Source organism: Etheostoma spectabile, chromosome 13, assembly GCF_008692095.1.
Source record: "Etheostoma spectabile isolate EspeVRDwgs_2016 chromosome 13, UIUC_Espe_1.0, whole genome shotgun sequence".
NCBI lineage: Eukaryota > Metazoa > Chordata > Actinopteri > Perciformes > Percidae > Etheostoma > Etheostoma spectabile.
Genome location: NC_045745.1, coordinates 20,239,157 through 20,258,229, shown reverse-complemented (window position 1 = coordinate 20,258,229; position 19,073 = coordinate 20,239,157). Strand labels below are relative to the sequence as shown.

Genomic DNA, 19,073 nt, shown 5'->3' with positions numbered 1-19,073 from the left:
AAAAAAAAAAATGCATTATTCCTTTAAAAACATGCTTTTATTGAAAAAATACCAAACAATTTCAACTTATATGCCATATGGCAACAAATTAATTTGAGCCTTTTACAGGAAAATATGGCCATTTAACTGGTTTAAATGATTAAAATTAAAAGTTTACTTACCCCAGATAACAGTTGAATTTTTTTTTCCCAAAGAAATGCTTCTAAAATTAAGAAAAACAACTACATTTCGGCTGAGACTGGAACGTGATCTTCAGTGTGGTGCATGTCTGGAAAAGGAGGGGGGGGGAAACAAGATTTCCTGGTTATGTGAAGTCATCAAATTAATAACACTTCAAAATTTAACTTCTACTCTTCAAAAGACCTATTTACACAATTAAACAGAAAACGTTGCATTTTATATGGTTTATTGTGAAAAAAAAAACTAAGAAAAGGAATTTGTTGCAATATGGCAACACCATGCAATAGAGGGTTACATATCATATCCAGCCGGCTCACAGCCTTTTCTCCCTGCTGCGGTTGGATAGAAGTTACCGGATACACCAGGCCAGCACCGGGAGGCTCAGGAGGAGCTTCTAGCCTCAGCCTAGGGGCCACTAGGATTTTAAATGACGACACTCATTTCCTTTAGCAACGGAGCAATCCCAGAAGTGGAACGTTGTGGATATAGACAACCCCACATAGGATTCAGGTGTATCAAAACAGAAATATTTAATGGCCAGAACAGATATTTTGTGTTTGTGTGCAACAGGTGGGGCTGCGTCAGCTCGACATGTCTCTGCTTTGCCAGCTGTGGTCTCTCCATGAGTCCATCCAGGAGTACAAGGGCTCCTCGCTGCTGTCCGAGGCCTCGCTCAGTGCTGATAATGGATCCTCTGAGGAGGAGGAGGAGGATCAGGGGGAGACAGGAGTTCTCTCACTGCCTCTGTCCTCTTCGTCCTTGTCTCTGCCTCCACCCAACAGCAACTCCAGGGACCAGTGGATCAAAGACTCTTTTCATATCCCCTGATGACGATACACACAAGCTCCATGCACTATGCACTGTGGAGACACCTTAACTGTTTTCTTGAATTTCATGTCTATTTCTAAACCTTTAGGCCCTATTTACACTACTTTTTTGCCATACATGTCTTATCCAGCTTGTTTTTCTGGCTGTGGGTCGATTTCTTTATTTTTATTGTTTTATTTTTTATATACAGCAAATCAATATCTCAGGGTATGAGTAATACATAGTGTTGAATAACTGTTTATTAGCTTCTAATCTCGCACTACCTGTGTCCTTAATTTTCCATTGGTTGTATATCTCATCAGAAATAACGCCAACTCGAAGAGGGGAAAAAAATCAAGACCGATAAGTAAGAACAGATGTTAACAGCTTTTTACTCTCTTTTTTTTTAATCATCTTTGTGCTACTACAAGCTGCTTTCTTGTTATCAATAGATTTATGTTGAATATTTTGATAATTAGTGTATAATCAGGTATTTCCTCTTTTGATACATCTAATCCCTGTTTGTAGGTTCTTGATAATTCCAAACATTTCAGACTCCTCGCTCTGTAAATCGAGCAGGATAAACTTTCTGACATATTCAGCATGACATATTCTGCCATTTAGTGTCTTGACTGAAGAACAGAAATCAGCTGTCAATCAATAATCTGTGTTCTCTTTCGCTGTATGAGCATTTGACACAGTATACACACTTCTTACCCAAATATAAAGAGCAATTATTTTGCAAATGGAAATTTTTGAAGATCTTTATGTTGTCATCTTGTAAAATCAGACATTTGTAAATCTTCCCAACCTTACTTTTCCTGTTGAATTACAGGCAACAAAACATGTAGTAGTATCATGGCTTCCTATTCTATAGTTTAGAATACATAGCAGTGTTTTGTAACTTCTGTGTTTTACGTTCTATGTGCTAATGTTGTTTTGGCCAGGCCATAAGATTTTTTTTTTTTTTTTTTTTTTTAAATCTCACAGAGGAACCTCTCTTGGTTAAATACAATATGTACTGTATGTTGAAATACATTCTGCTTCACCAGTACAAACATGACAAAAAAAATAGGGCAAATTATTCCTTTCTGTGAGGACAACAAACACAAGGTGAATTCTGGTGAGAATCCGCTTGGAGGCAGGCATATTAGGATTTCATTAAATAATCATAAATCATGAGCTTCCGTCAGTATTATCTGTAGGTAGTGTTCAAATGAAAGCAACTCCTTAATTCAATATAAATCTTTTTTTGTCACAGTGTATTTTCCAAAACAAAACATTTAGAACTGTAGAAATATCAGTATGTGTGTTTTAAGAAGTAAAGTGCCACAGTCTGCCTTGTGGATATTGTTAAAAAGTCTTGGATTAAATCACCAACCAAACAAAATGCAATTTTTCTAGACATGCAAATGCTTTGGGAAAAGCCAATGAAGGACTCTTTTTTTTGTATCTTCATCTTAAAATAAAACTAAAGTTTACACCACAGACATGTACATTCTTTCTGTATTTGAAATAAATATAATCAGAGGATGATATTGCAAAACATGACCAACAGGGGACACACTGTCTCCAGTCAAGAGAGCTTCTGTTCTCCTGCAGAGTGGGGGAAACCATTTGATGTGGAAATAGCAAGGATGAAGGGGAGTGACGATTTGAGTGGACAGCCTCATGCTGTTTTCTATTTATAATCAACATATGTTGTGGTTATTGTTAGAAAATATGTGCCGTGTGTCTCTGACAGTCTTCGTGCTTGTTTCGCTGTGTGCATCCATCTTTTTTTTTTTATCACAACGCATGTCTTCTCACTTGTTTGTCTCTCTCTTCAAGTTTGTTCCTTTCTTTCTCTGCTTCTTTGTTTTCCATCTATTGGCTTTTGCTGTTATCACACAATATAGATACTGTTAGTGCACTACAGTGAGTGAAATTATTAGACATCGGACTGAAGGGCAATGCAGTGGGTGTCACCAGGGAGAGCTCGGTGGTGTTGACACTTTAACGTCACAATAAAAAGGTCTGTGTTTGATTAAAAGCCTAATCAATTTAGCAGTACAGTGGTCAGGTCTGTTCTATTGAAGACAGGAAGCTGTATGGACTGGGAGCAATAATGCACCTCTGAATATTGGACCCACAGTGTAATATTAGACCAAGTCTGAGTCATGAGGGAGTTGTTCCCCCTGCTGCTGCCCCGCACTCCTCCACCCCAGCTGCCTCTGTCCATCCATCCATCCCTGTTCCCCCATCTAAAAATACACTCCTGCTCTCACTGAGGAAAATCCCTATGCCTTGACCTAGCGTAAACACACACACACACACACACACACACACACACACACACACACACACACAAATTAGCCCTTTCCATGGAAACTATTCTTCTGGAGTTAACGGGATGAAACTCAATTTTCTGGAAAGCACTAAATGACGCAACTGAAACTCAGGAAGTTACCTAAGTTTTAACCATGAGCTCATTAGATCACTAGAAATCAAAAACAATGTCTCTTATGTATTTCATGCTTAAGCACTGGGGCTTGCATGAACACTTACATACGCCTCCTGCAGGAGATGAGTTTGCAGAGCTGATTAGGTGAAATAGTTAGATAAGCCTGTTCCAGCAGTGAGGATCAAAGTCTACAGGTAGCCTACGCCTGTCACCTCAGTGCCGTCACCTATAGTCTAAGCAGCAAAGATAAAGACCTTTGCATGCTGCTGCATCACCAGTGGACGCTCTTTGCATATCCTGCCTCTCTCTGCCTGTCTCTCTGTTACAGGCTCGTTGTAACTGAAGGAAGGAGGGAGGGAGGGAGGGTGAACTCAAGGCAGTTATTACAACAAGACTTATAAGCGGTGCTGACTCAATGTGGATATCTGCCAGAAAGAGAGGAAAGTTGTCAATGAGCTGCTGCAGTTGTTTGGTTGACCCTTTAGATTTATGTCAGGAGTTTCCAGTTTGAGTGACAGCGAGCAGGGCGGGATCGGTTCCTCTTTGCTTCTGGCTTAATTGCCAGTTCTGTAGAGGCCACAGCTCTTTCTGTTCGGTACATGGCGACATTTCTGAGCGTGATTCAACACTGCCAATGAGCGCAAGTCGCAGCTTGTGTGAAGTTCATCCTCATCAGAAGCAGCAACAGAAGCATAGGACCTTTTAAGGAACTGACGGACAAGCGGACGCAGTTGGATTCTTCTAGCGCGGAGGAGTTCGCGTTTTTGTTTCTTTTTTTTTCCTGTTTGCTAAGTTTTCTTTTCACCAGAGGAAGTTATGACTTCGGTATGGAAAAGACTGCAAAGGGTTGGTAAAAAGGCGTCAAAGTTTCAGTTTGTGGCCTCTTACCAGGAACTGGTGTTGGAGTGTACGAAGAAATGGTGAGTTTGGAGACAAACGTAGCCTACTTTTACAGGTTTCACATATGAACGGTTTTTTTGTTGTTGCAGTTTGACATGTAGCCTACATGACCTCTACCTGTTATCATGTTATTAGCTATAATAAGACTCCGTTGCGACCATGTTCATGTTGTGGGTCTTTGGTCTTTCCGAGGAGGATGAGGGTATGAGGGCGTCCATGCATGTTCACGTGCTTAGTTAGTGGGTTCCACACAACCCCACTTATCGACAAGGTTTATGTGTCTCAGGGGGCCGTTATCAGTCCATTTGGTTCCTTGATCTTGTTTTACCACGGAAGCATGTTCAAATCTAAAAATATTTGTGTGCAGGGACATTATCTCTGCCAACCACATTATTGGCAAACATGTGAACAAATTTACACTGAATTGCCCTTTATTATTATGATTATGATTATGATTTTTATGACTATTTTTAAATGCCATAAGCTACACATCCTGCATCCATTATCACTGTCATCATTGTCATTTTCACCCTATTTATTTTGAAAATGTATACAAATGCAGGTAATCTGAGCAAGTGCCTGTGGTACATTTTGAGCAAGATTTTGCTTTACATTTAACAGCAACATTTAAATATATATTATAAGAATAAACACAACAGTAGACTCACTTGTCTTTACGTGTATCAATTTCAGCTCAAGCTCTGGGGCTCAGCCCTCGTGTGCAATTTCCTGTTGTAGCCTACAAAACATGTGGGGGGTGGCCAGGTGATGCAGCATGGAGCATTATGTAGCTCTGGCATACACTGACACAACAGAAAATATATATATCCAATCCGTCTGTTTTAGGGCTCCAGGGTCACGCTTAAAATTGAAAACTGGGAATAATATCAGCATCATTAAGGCTTTTTTCACCATGATTTACTTTGTTCTGGAGAATTTTTGTGCTAACTTTTTTTTTTGTTATTTTGAAAATCTTGGAAACATAAATTACAGTATTCTCAAGTATCCTAAACTATTGCCCACATGTCAGTTTGGCCCACATCGCTCTTTCTTATCCGTCCAATACATTGAAGCATGGAATAATTGTGTAAGCTTCTTGTCAGCAGCACGATAAGAAACTGACTGAGGGTTCTCCAACAACGTTTCAGAGTTTGATCAGCAGCAGGGAGCTACACAGAGAAGGGAAGGAACATACATTATAGAGCGATTTAGAAAGAGTGACAACTCCCCACATCTGATGAAATTAGAGTTTTTAAGCCTTTTGCTGTTAGGGAAGCCTGCCAGGAACAACAGAGAGAAGGGGGGGAATTAAGTAAGGAAAAGATTGGAGATTGATATCTTTAGACATGTTTTGTTTTTGTAATGGAAATCAACCCATTTTTCTAGTGTGATAAAACTCAGGTCACATGAAGGTCCCTTGACCACATGTTTGTGTACAACTTGTGTGTTTGTGTGTGTGTGTGTGTGTGTGTGTGTGTGTGTGTGTGCGCGTGTGTGTTGACTTGCAACTGCATTTCAACAGTTAAATGTTCCACTATAGTATTGCTTCAATATTTAAAGCAGCTTAATTAATAATTTTGTAAAGTCTCAGATGGAAAATGTAAAAATTAAAGGGGTCACCCTTAACCTACAGGGAACTTCACCTCTTGAATCTGCCCAACCCCCCATTGATTGAAAGTTTCAGCTGTTTAGCTGTCTGGCCCACAACGCTACTGTTTTGGTTCACTCTCATTGCACTAATAGTGTTGGTGTTACCATTTGTATTTTTACCTGATCAGCACTAGAAGGCAGATAAAGTTAGGGACTAGCCGGGGAACAATATTGGAGCATTTAGACCCAGATAATATCCTTAATGAGTTGGTAGCGACCAAATGATAATCTTGAAGGGTTATCTTTACACATTTTTCCACTGCTCCTAATCCGCAAAACATTTGTTTCACATGATTAATGACTGGAAGAACAACATATCTTCCCACACTCCATTGGATATAGGAAACAAAAATACATATGGCCAAAGATAAGAGGGCCTGGCAGTTTGTAAATGACAACAGCCAGAAAATGATAAAGTGATGTAGACAGTGGCACAGACATAATTAAAGACTTAGCAACAGGCTGTTTTACAGTTATACAAGAGTGCTTTATGTGTCAAAACATGAGATAGATTTAATGAGTAAGTTTTGCCTGTAAATGTTTGTATTCTGTTTACAGTAATAACACAAACACTAAATGCTGTTTAAAACGAACTTGGATGGGAGGTATTGTTTAACACTCATCCAGACAGCTGTGGAATGTAACCATTGTCTGCTGAATGACAAAACTCCAACCACGATTACAGCAATTACATGTTGCTCAACTGCGTTACGCCAGTAATGTTCGCCCATGTAAAACCCATTGTCACTGAGCTCACTGTTTGTGTCTTGTGTTTAGGATCCCATTTCCCTCCGTTACTTCTTACGCTCTGGGCCTGTCAGACTATTTCTGATGCCACTCCTGACCCGCTAACACACATAGAACATAAACACAGCATGTACTAATATTCTAAAGAACATCCTATAGTTCTACAGATGAAGTTGGCTGTGTGGTTTGAAGAATACTATGAATTTGACTATGTGTGTGTTGTGTTGTAAAGGGGGGGTTCCATCTTCCTGTGCGTGCTGCCTCACATTCGCATAGACTCACATGACTCCAGTTTCACTTCCTGTGCTGCAGAGGAGAGGACTGAGAAAATACACACGTACACGTTACCAACACACACATATACAAAACGACAGGCCCACACACAGTACTCACACACACACATACTATTGTGTAGCCCAATTACAGATAAACAGCTCCGTGAATACACACACAAGAAAACAGCTTTACCATGGCGATTACATCCATCTACATAAACACACACACACACACACACACACACACATCAGTGCCTAATCCATGACTCCAAGGTATTATTCAGCAGTGACTCACCAGACCTTCTATTAGGATCTTTTGTTGTCTCATCTGTATAAAATCCAATTCTTTTGAAGACCTAAACATTTGAACATGGTTATATGTATTATCCATGTGTCTTTCTAAAGTTACCAATGTTGATAAAATGGCCGTGAATCTCGAGTAACAGCACTCAGCAAGACGTTATTTCTGTGTTTTGATCTATGGTTTGTACGTTTCTGTAGGCAACCAGACAAGCTGAGGGTGGTGTGGACCAGGAGGAACAGACGCATGTGCTCCAAGGTGAAACCACTGACCCACCACACACACACACACACACACACACACACACAGTCTCCAGTGGTAGAAAGTAACTAAATACTTGTATTTTGTATTTCTATTTTCACAATACTTTATACTTCTACTCCACTTCAGAGGGAAATATTGTACTTTTAACTGCACTACATTTATTGATTCTGATCATTAAAACAAAATATAATGAACAACATTTCCAAAGAATTTTTATAGATTAAAATACCCAGCAGTATGTAAAGTTTTAAAATGAGCTCCACCTTTAATAGCTGCAAAAATAATCAATAATTATCATACAACTATAAAATGTATATTGTTTTTAAATTATTTGTTTTGCATAATGTCCTTTTACTTCTGGTATAAGTATATTTTGATGCTAATAGTTTTACTTACTGTAAGTAACATTTTGAATGCAATTTACAGAGTATTTCTACACTGTGGTATTGCTACTTTTACTAAAAGAAGAAGTAAAGATCTGAATACTTCATCCACCACTGATAGTCTCACCAGTGTTGTTTGTTGCGCAGCTCCACAGTTGGCAGCCTGGAATCAAGAACCCCTACAGGGGCATGGTGGTGTGGCCTGTCCCAGAAAACATCGACATCTCTGTTACACTCTTCAAGGTACCAAAACTAGAATACACCGTATACACTGTACACAAACAAAAAGGGAAATTAGAGAAAAATATAACCAATGCAGATGCTTCCTGCCTGGCGTGAGTGTGGCGTTTCTGTTGCGTGTCAGATGTGTGCCATTTCCATGTCTTTGAACACCAGAAACGTAGCCCTGCTGTTGCTAGCCTTGTCTGTACACAAGTATGACTCCCAGTAGTATATGTCATGTTAAACATAAGTATGTACTGATTTGATAACAACCTAGGCATATTTTGCCTGGAACCGCTTCCAACAACCTTGCGTGTCGCGTGATAAATAGGCGTCGGCCCTATTTCTAGTATGCACGCATTTTCATGTGCATGTCACGCAACAGTGTGCAAGCTCTTACCTGGCAACATAGGAGCCAAAATAAAAATGGACACAGCTGACACGCTCACGCCACGCAGGCAGTGTGCAGGAGCCCTGACATAGAGTCTGTGTTGTAATACCCAGTGAAAAAAAAAGTACTTATTGTTTCAAGTATATTCATATTTCCAATAATACACTGAAAATGGACTTACACAAATTGTACTTATTGTAAATATATGAAAAGTATACTAACATCACCTTTCACACTAACACTTTTAACACACTTTAAAATAATTACACTAATTACACTTTATAGAAATAATATTAAAAAGTATACTTTAATGTAAAGTTATGTGTATGTTGTAAAGTGACTTCTTGAAATTGTTTTTAAAACATTTTTTTGATATATTTTAAAATGTATGCTCAAAATTGTCATTGTAACTTAAACTGAAAGCATTTTAAAAGTACACATTTTTATATACCTGTAATATGAAGTTTTGACTGCATTTAAGTTACATTTGAATCTGTTTATGGTGATGTTATTTATGCTTGTACTTCAGGAAATTCTTTGGAAGTGTTCAATAGATAACTATGAAAATGCATAACCCATTTATGCAATTTTGTGCTGTATGTAAATACACAGATAGCAATTATGCAGTTGTTATGTAAGTTTAATAGTAGGGCCAAAAAATATGAAAATTGATGATACAACACATTACAATGTCACAAGTGTTCAAAAAAGAATATTTCATTAGAATTGTTCAATGGATCAAAGCAGGCTACTGCACAAGCCTAACTGTAGAGTTCACAGATCAAAAATCCACTGACACGCCTTCATGCGTATATACTTTGTGGAGGTTGTTTGGCATTGATTCTGTAAAGTAGTAGCTCCCCAAGAATTTTAGTCTCTTTCAACATTGTTTGGAAGTGGAATTACATACATTTTGTCCTTGGACTTAACCATTACACATTTACGTTTGAGTGATTGGGGATGCACAGCAAATACATTATGGGTGTGAGACACCTCATTTATAAATGTTGAGGATATGTTTAACTGAGCATCTCTACAAACCTTTCCTCCGCTCTTGGCAAGCTCTTTTACTAAAATACAGAAGTTTGTGGATGTGGATGAGGCCCCATCATCAGCTGTAAAGGCCACCAGGGTCATAACTTCGCACAATGTTCCATCATCTAACTGTACAACTGAATTATTTCTCTTTTTAAGAGTTGTGTTGTTATATGAATGATAGACCACACTGCAACAAATGAAACGGTCATAAAATAAACCTGAATGAACTGTCACTCCTATGAAACTTTCAATAGCCATCCTCTGCAACACAGATGTGCTACCTTTCTTCGGGCAGCCAAACCCTCTGACATTATGTTGAAACTCCTTTGATTTCTTTCTTAAGCTATAAGTACTCTGAAGTTTGTCAAATAATGCCTTTATGGTGTCATTAGCATTTGCCATTGTAGTCCCTGCTTTTGTTGAGAGATCCCTCCACCGAAGAAATCTATTCACTATTTGTGTTGGCACATGTGTTGTTCCACTGAAAAACCTAAGCAAAGTACCATTAAATGACTCAAATGGAAACGTGGATGTTGCCCACAGTGGTCCCCAGTTGTGCACGCTTGCTGCCAAGTGCATTAATAAATGCACATTAAAAGAAGCATTCGCAGCACCATAAAGTTTCTCAAAGTTAAGCACAAACTTTCGCAGAGCTTGTTCTGCCATATCCACATGTCTCACTTTGATGGCATCCTGAAGAAGAGTGTGCATTGCAAAAACTAATAAAAAAAGATGATTCCAATACTTCTTTTTCAGAATGCCATTCAAAACAGGCAATGCATAAAACAACAAAAATGACCTCCACTCAGATGCTTTCCAGAATTTTCTTTCCTTCACTGATCTTGGTGCCCTTGTGACCTCCACAGGTGGGTTAATGGCCAGCAATTCCTGGTCTATGTCACTGACCTTGCCCCCCAAGTACCGATTCTTCATTATGGTGCTTCCTGTCTAGCCACGAGAGTGCAATCTGTTTTATGACACCCAGGCAGACACTGTGTTGGTACTCAGGAATGAATCCAGTGATCATCTTAAGTTCTCAAGTTCCATCAAAGGGATGGGCCTTTCACACCCATTACTGGATGCAGGTGTTGCCAGCATAGCATGCCGAAAATGATCCATCTCTGTCCTTAAAGGTGGTTCTGGGGTTTCCCAGACATAGGGCCACCACCATTGTGAAAGGCAGAATCCCACCCATATTTGCCATTGAACTGTTTTGTGTTTCTCAGGAGTGGACGGCAACTGATCGGAGGAGCCAGGAGTAAATGAACTTTGCTTGTATGCTCTACTTTTTCAGATGTCTATCCATTTAATTCCAGTCTGTTCCAGTTCCTTGAGCTCTGCCACAAAAGCAGTTAAAAATGTGATCATATTCGGTTTGCTTTTACCAAACCATAAGCATGGTATACATATGTTGGCTTGGCGATCTTTTGGTGACAGCTCTATGACTTGACACTGAATTGGCCATATCTGAAAATTGTTACTGTTGAAAACTGGAATTCCATCACAATTCCACAGAACTGATATGTCATCAGCCCCTATTTGTCCACTCTGCTTGAGTTTTTCGTATTCAGCCCCACACTGAATATCTGAAACAATGCCTGGAATTGATTCTCTTTCATTCAACTGTATCCCAGATTTTTCCACAATGTCCACAATTTGGGCTGATAGACTACATGCAAGAAAGTAAGACCCAACCCTTAAATTTCTCTCAAAGTCAAATTCAGCATTACAAGAAGAACATTTTTTTGGAGCTGTCTCTCTGGGTCCCATATAGCTTTCACAGTTGATACAATAAAAATGGGGCACATACTGGCCAAACTGTCCATGACGCTTTATAAAAAAGATATGAGGTTGCTGGACCAACCAGGGAAATGTTCATTAAACATTGTAAGAAGATCCTGAGAGCTACCCCTGTCAAATTGTGCCTCAGTACTATGACATGAGTAAAGCAGACTCTGCTTTTGTGATGGGAGCACCAGGGTATACAGATCATCATCATGGGATCCGTATAACAAGACAAGATTGCTCACATTCATACCTAAAACACATAGGACACATAAGCAAATATAATGACAGGATTGTCCTAATAGAGAGATGTCTCATACATGTTATGTAAAGACAATATACAGATAATCGTAATTAAATAGTAGTACCTTCAATTGGTTTGAATCTTGATTCCGGCTTGGCTCCTCTCTTCTGCTTGTGTTCTTCTCCACTTCCATCATCTTCCTCTCGGTCGTCATGTCCACTTCCGCTATCTTCTTCTCTGTCCTCTTGTCCACTTCCATCATCCCCGTCTCTGTCATCATGTCCATTTCCGCCATCTTCCTCTCTGTCGTCTTGTCCACTTCCATCATCCTCCTCTCTGTCATCATGTCCACTTCCATCATCCTCCTCTCTGTCGTCATGTCCACTTCCATCATCCTCCTCTCTGTCGTCATGTCCACTTCCATCATCTCCTCTCTGTCGTCATGTCCACTTCCATCATCCTCCTCTCTGTCGTCATGTCCACTTCCATCATCCTCCTCTCTGTCGTCATGTCCACTTCCATCATCCTCCTCTCTGTCGTCATGTCCACTTCCATCATCCTCCTCTCTGTCGTCATGTCCACTTCCACCATCTTCCTCTCTGTCCTCTGGTCCACTTCCATCATCCTCCTCTCTGTCATCATGTCCACTTCCATTATCTTCCTCTCTGTCTTCCTGTCTCTCTCTATCCACTTCTTGGTAATCTGCATTACTATGGTCTGCAAGACAAATCTGAGACAGATGTAGAGCAATTAAAAAGCCTTTGTTGGTCTAAAACGTATGTTGAACATTGGGATATAAATAGCTACATTTACTAGATACGATTTCTTTCTCCTGAACTTACCTTTTCAGTAACTTGTCTTCTGTAAGGGATGTTCTTGGAAACTGAATGCACAGAGAAATCTCTTGTAGAACAATTTTCTCTGTTTCTGTGATGACAGTAAAACAAAGATAATAAAACCTGACACAGTAGAGTTGTATTATCCACTACTAGCACTAGTGTTGATGTTAGTAGCCTTGATGACTTACGAGTGGACTTGGGCAAAGATTTTAAGGATGAAGATATAAACTGGAAGTAATATTGTCTTTTAGAAAACCATCAGATAGGTTTATCTTATAGGCTGGGATATTATAATATACCTACCTACCTATTTTTCTTGCAGATGTCACAGTAAAAGTCAGAAGCTATAACTTGTTTCACGTAAAAACAAGGTAGGCCTATTTCACATTTTCACATCATATAGCTATTAACACTTTAACAAACATGTCATGATAGGGTACTACTTATCTTGAAACGTTTCACTTTGTAATGTTATACAGAATACAACGTTTGTCAGGCGGGAGAGTAAAATTGAAATTTTCGTTGTAGCCCACAGCATTTCACTAATTGTATTTTTCTTTACCTGGTTCGGTTGAAGTCTTCTATATTTTGTCGTTCTTGGCGTCTCTGGTTGACTCTCGTCAGAATTCAAATGTCTCTTCAGTTTTCGTTTTGCTGGCATGATGATTTGGTATAGTAACTGTATTATAACAGACTGTATAAAACGTCTCTAAAATTCGTATTTTTTTAAAAATAGATTGGCGCCGAGTCTGACCAATGAAGTGCATCAGATTCGTTTTTCACTTTCAGCCAACCAGAGTTGCGGACGTTCTCATCCGTTGCATCCATCTGAGCGGGGTCACTCGCGTGAAAGCAGGTTGGCAGGTTAGGATAGACTGTACGTTGAAACACATGGCGTTCCAATTCGCCGTCTACTACTTATTTGATAAAACCTTAATGAGAACGGTCGCTCATTCTGGTAGCTACCAGTTCACCAAGTGTATCACAGCCGGACCTTATGACGACACAAACTGGATTAATAAGTGGCCTACGAGAAAAGAACCAAAGAGGACGGTGGCGCTGCTAAGGTCCTGTTATTTTGGAGGCAAGTATGGAGAATACCTATTTTCCCAACTATTTCAGCTAGCTTGCAGTTCTAACTGTTTAATTTGTCGTTGTAAGGAAGAATGTCTGGCTAAACTTATTTTTCTTACTATTGTCGTTATATCAGACTCCTACAAGACTTGTGTCGAAGAAGAATTTGTTCCTTCTCGGTAATAATATATATGGCCAGGGGAAAGCAGGGTGTGCGCATGAAAAAGAAATGTGTGAGACCGACGTATGAACCTAAAACGCCGTGCAGGTGATTAGGCACTTCCTAAATGCCAGCGCAAAAGCTGCTCCTGTAGTATGGCTAGCTACACATCCAGTGCTTCCTTTATGGTAGAGGTCTTGACAAAATTCAAAACCATTTACCTAAGTAAAAAAACATTTAAAAAATGCTAAAATACTCCATTCACCACCTTGGATGACATATCCCAATCAATTGAAGTGCATAATTATTTGCAATAAAATGTAAGCTAAACTATCAAGTAATGTACTGATTTACTCCTCTGAGTGATATATTGTTTATATGAAAACATTAAATGAATAATCTGAAACATCACGATGGAGCAGCATTATGTTGTTGTAGCTGCCAGAGGGCCTATAGATTCAACTACTGTTAATGCATTTTTACATACAGAGACACCAAATAAGCTATATATGTGGGTGTGAGATAATATAATGGAAGATTAAATCAAAAAACATCTAAAATGTCAACCTGATTACACAAAGCTTTCTGTAGGACTTAAAAAACTTGGAAACCACTAGTTTAATCATTAACAATGTGCCTATTTTTAAAATGTTTTTTTTTCCCAATCTTTGAGATAGCTTTACACCTGCCACTAGGATGCACTGAAGCAACACCAAGAAGAAATTAACAATCTAATACTATTAAAAAAGAAAAGGCATCACTAATCCTTGAATTTTAAACCAGTTGAGTTTATTTATCAATGATGAATATTTAAGTCAGAAGCCAGAATTCGGCAGAAACCATTTGAGAACGTTTTCCCTTGCATTCAGTAAATGTGCTCTATATATCAATGGTCTATATAATCATGATCAGTGATTATGGAGGCTCTGTCATTTGCCCCTACTGCCGTACCTCTACATCCATTCTGTCAGGGTGCTGATGAAAATATTTCTGTGTTTTCTATAGTATAAATTTATCCTGGATTTAATTAGGCTTAGTATGCTAGGGAGAATTTTACATTGTGATGACAGTCTTATCTTTGTTTTTACACTATAAACGTTTTTGACAGGCAAAACAAACCAGGATCAAAGAGGCAGCCAGCAACCAGGTGTTACAAAACCTAAAGACTTCCTTGTCTCAGAAGAGGGCCCTAGACACACAAGATCACCACTGCAGTTCTGAGGATGAATCTCCACAATGTGTTCATGGGGTAAGGCATACTTTTTTCTTGAGCAGGTGGCTATGATGTTTACAACATCAAAAACTGTGGTGTCCTTCAGACATTTCATTAACAGGTCTTGACATGAGAAAAATTTGATAAAATGCTTTCGTCCTGTGAATCTAACATCTATTATGCATGTTTCTTTGTGTTAATTAATATGGTAATTTGTCCATTTTAGTTTTTAAAAACTCGACTATAGTTAATGCCAACGTACACTTCAGTGATATATCTTTTTTTTATAATTAAATATTGTAGTCTCTACAACTCAAATTTCAGGATATGATTAATAATTTTCCTACTTTTATGTAAATGTTTTTCTTCAGGGAAAGCAAGCAAAGATTTACAAGGCAGCAAGACGTGTGCTTTTACCCCTGGCATCCAGTCCCAGTTCTGATGACGCCACATACATAGGGAGTCCACGTCATGAAATTGTAAGTCAACTTCTTCCTAGCTGAGAAATTCTTCTCTGTTGATTTGCTTCTCCCAGCTCTTTTCTCTTTTCACTTTTTCAGGACCTGCCTCAGATGAAGACTTATCCTCAGCCCAAGAACGGCAAGTACTTTATATTTATTTATATTATGATGATACAATTATATCATATTTATTGAATAGTCAGGCAAAGGTCAGAGATCTTACACCCCAGCTGCATGTAAACTTATCTCACAATTGTTACATATCGTATTTCTCCATAAACCCTTTTGGCTGTCATGTGCATACCAACTAAGCATAATATATTTCATTTACTGTTATTTAATATATTTGACAATATAATCATTTTAAAAAACCTTTCATTAATGTTTTGTCCCACACGGATTAGAAGAGTGTCCTTTAAATACAGTATTTCATTCAAGAAATAAAGTGTATATATAGAAGTAAAAAGCATGCACATGCCCATGTGTGTCTAAAAATATTATCATTAATAACAAATAAAGGCTAATAATAATAACAAATGTATTTATATAGAACCTTTAGAACAGCATTTATTATAATTACAAGTGTGCACAGGATGGGATCACAGCTGTCAGATTGTCATTCACAGATCAATCAGTCACCATGACAGCTGGACAAACTGCAGTGTTTGTCTGTTGCGTTTATTGGGATTCAGAAAAACAAGCATAAAATAATCACAATCTATAACATACAAAATGAACACAACATTATATTTGCCACTGTTTCCTCCCACGATTCCTCACATCAGGTTCTGTGTTTAGTTCTGTGTCTGTGGTACCTGAATGAGGTTTAATGTGATTCTAATCTCTTTTTTTCTCTTTTCTGCCAGGTACTTCATTCTCCCTTGAAGAAGCTGACGGGTGATAAGACTGATCATGGCATGGCACCTAAAATGAATGAAATCATGTCAGCCCTTCATGGTTGGTGTTCAGATTGGAATTAGAGGGGCTGACATGTCAAACACAGTAATTTATTAAACAGTGATTCAGGTGTTTCCATATTTGTCAGGTACTGACTTAGTAACATTACGTTACTACTAACAACACCAAATGTTTTCCCCTTATTGTTACCTTTACCTAGACCTGCCAGAAATGATTAATTAAGAGGAGTGTGTGGAGTGTGTCCGGGCATTGATGTCCTCGTTCGGGGGGATCCCTTCATCTGCAATGTCATCTTCTTCTGTGGACAGTGCAATTGAAATGGTATGTTATAATTGAGGGATGAACATATGTATTCATTACTTGATAGTTCATTCACAAAGTATTCTATATTTGCATTATGGACCTTTTGTCTTTGGCAGCATCATCCTGTGTTGGTAATTAGGTCAGCAATATAATGATATAGTGATATAGTCACAAATCGGCCATATGAATTATCTTGCTGTCAGTGGGAACCTCAACAACACTGATCATAGCACTCCCTAGTGGTTTACAGGGCTCCAGACTAACTTTTTTTTACTAAGAGCACAGTGGCCGCTAACTGAAAATTTTAGGGGTGCAAGCAGAAATTTTAGGGGCGCACACTTTATATCGACTTGCAAAGTAAATATTCACATTTCCTCTCAATAGCACTGTATTAATGATAAATACTTAGACAATAAATGCAGAAACTACAATGTTTAAAATTCACATATACATTATGTTTCAGACTGGAGCAGAAATTGTCAGCAATAAAAAAGTACTAGTAGTGTTTCCAAGTGAGGATGGAATTGAGCACATTGTTGGTCATTCCATATAAGTAGGTGGAGATAATCGGTCTAATATTTCCTCTCTTTCTCTCCCATATGCAGCACCCCTTGGCAGGCAGCACAGTGACAGTTTCAAAGAGGGCCTTCCTGCGGCTGAATAGATCTCGCATGACCATTTTGCCCAGGAGCTGGCTGTCCTGGTATTCACAAAGGAGGCCTTGCACAGTCCACCCTAACTGGAAAGTCTGGGAGGGGGGGGCACCAAAACACAGCTTGATGTCGCCAAAGTGCAGGCTATTACAGGTATGTAATTGTCTGGAGTTACATGCGCCTATTTTAAAGCTTCTGTGATTTCTATTGCGGCTATATCACGCGGAAACAAACAACCAATTATAATAATAAATACGTGTATTAGTACTGGTAGCAATATTGGTATATCATCTGATACAATTTCTCAGACTTTCCCTGATGTACTGTTTAAAAATGCTTGAATATGCTGCGTGACTTACTGTATCTTGTTGTCTGTTCGGTTAACAACGCTGTTCTTCTGGAGTTCCCGCAGACAAGTGTCTCTGATGTGCGCACGGCCATCAGACAAAGTGTAACAATGAGCAGTTCAGCCAAAAAAAAGGAACATAATGTTGGTGTGGCGTGTTCTGTATGGTGCAAGGGGTTAAGGGTGCATAATAAGGAATGTTGTTTTTCATTGTTCAATATTCCTGTGTTCTTTAAAGTTTATGTGTATGTTATATGGAAATGGTTAAAATCCTATGTAAATGTTTACACATTAAGAGATGTACAAGTTGTTGTATTGTAATGTCTATAATTTGACATGTGTTCAATACATTAAGTAATTTTTTCCACCTGCATGGAAGTAGTCCCACAAGTCTTTCGTCTTGTATCTGGTAATATATTTTGCAAGAATGTGCAAGGTAGAATTAATATAGCAAAGTAATGATAAAGTATATTGTCTATTAACTAAGAGTATGCTTTTTTATTAATTGGAATAAGCCACAGTATAAATGTATATTATTACCACAGTAAGAATATATTAAAGTATAAAGCTTTAATATTTTAAGACACTAACAACATTTTTTAAATGTAGTTATATACAACCACAGTACACTTTAAGTAGACTAATTAAGCATATATTAGTACATATAAACTCATATACTTAAAGTATACAAAATATACTTTAAGTTGTTCCACTTTAGCACATCAAAGTACACTAAATACACTTCAAGTTGAGCTTTTCCACAATTTAATTACAATTAAAATACAATTAGTACAAAATTAGTTGTTCCAAAATAGCATGCTTCAAGTTAACTAATCATAAACACACTTGAAGTATAGTAGTGATTAGTGTGCCTTCAAGTACACAAAAGTATGCTAAATTTAAGTACACTTAGCACATTTATTTTTCAGCTGGGTATTTATAGTAGTAAATTCATGCATTTCTTAGATTGAAGAATTTACAAGGAAATGGATAAAACAGCAGATACACAGGTAGATGTATGTACGTATTATAAGTGGAGAGGATGTTTGACTCCAAATGTTATTGTTTGTTCTCTTCTTTTCAGGAGGTCAATGTTGATGAGTTTGAGGACAAAGAGTGGACTTTTGTCATTGAGGGTGTACGTATCTGTTGACTACTGCACGTCTGCTTTTGATTCTTTAGATTGATGTGATTCAAAATACTTATACGTATCATGGTTGTTTTTGTTGGTCATAAAAAGGAGAGCAAGGGGCATCGTAAGGTGCTGGCATCAGCAGACATCAACCTGAAGCGGTTTGCCAGTCAGACGCCAACCCAGACTGACCTGACGCTGAAGCTGAAGCCCCTGTCAGTCAAAGTGGTGGAGGCCACGCTCAAGCTGTCGCTGTCCTGTGTCTTCGTCCGAGAGGGGAAAGCCACGTGAGTACTCCTTTTATCCCAGACAGTAGTGCTTCAACAATCCAGACTTGAAAAAGT

At 38.5% G+C, this 19,073-nt stretch overlaps 2 protein-coding genes across 11 annotated transcripts in view; both read left to right on the top strand.

Annotated features, from left to right (window-relative positions):
- The window catches only part of fam89b (family with sequence similarity 89 member B), a 3,134-nt gene extending 1,383 nt beyond the window's left edge, over window positions 1–1,751 (top strand). For both annotated transcript variants that reach the window (XM_032534114.1, XM_032534113.1), the window contains exon 3: window positions 751–1,751. In XM_032534114.1, coding sequence (XP_032390005.1) covers window positions 751–1,008 — 258 coding nt within the window. In that variant the 3' untranslated portion in view covers window positions 1,009–1,751. The remainder of the gene's footprint in view (window positions 1–750) is intronic.
- A 2,024-nt stretch (window positions 1,752–3,775) lies between these two features.
- LOC116700691 (EH domain-binding protein 1-like protein 1) overlaps window positions 3,776–19,073 on the top strand; it is a 35,405-nt gene continuing 20,107 nt past the window's right edge. For 3 of the 9 annotated variants that reach the window (XM_032534087.1, XM_032534088.1, XM_032534086.1), the window contains exons 1-5: window positions 3,806–4,350; window positions 7,504–7,561; window positions 8,098–8,193; window positions 18,682–18,735; window positions 18,838–19,016. In XM_032534087.1, coding sequence (XP_032389978.1) covers window positions 4,247–4,350; window positions 7,504–7,561; window positions 8,098–8,193; window positions 18,682–18,735; window positions 18,838–19,016 — 491 coding nt within the window. In that variant the 5' untranslated portion in view covers window positions 3,806–4,246. Of the gene's footprint in view, window positions 4,351–7,503; window positions 7,562–8,097; window positions 8,194–18,681; window positions 18,736–18,837; window positions 19,017–19,073 lie in introns of all 9 variants that reach the window. The other 6 variants (XM_032534092.1, XM_032534091.1, XM_032534084.1 and 3 more) reach the window with 5 other exon arrangements.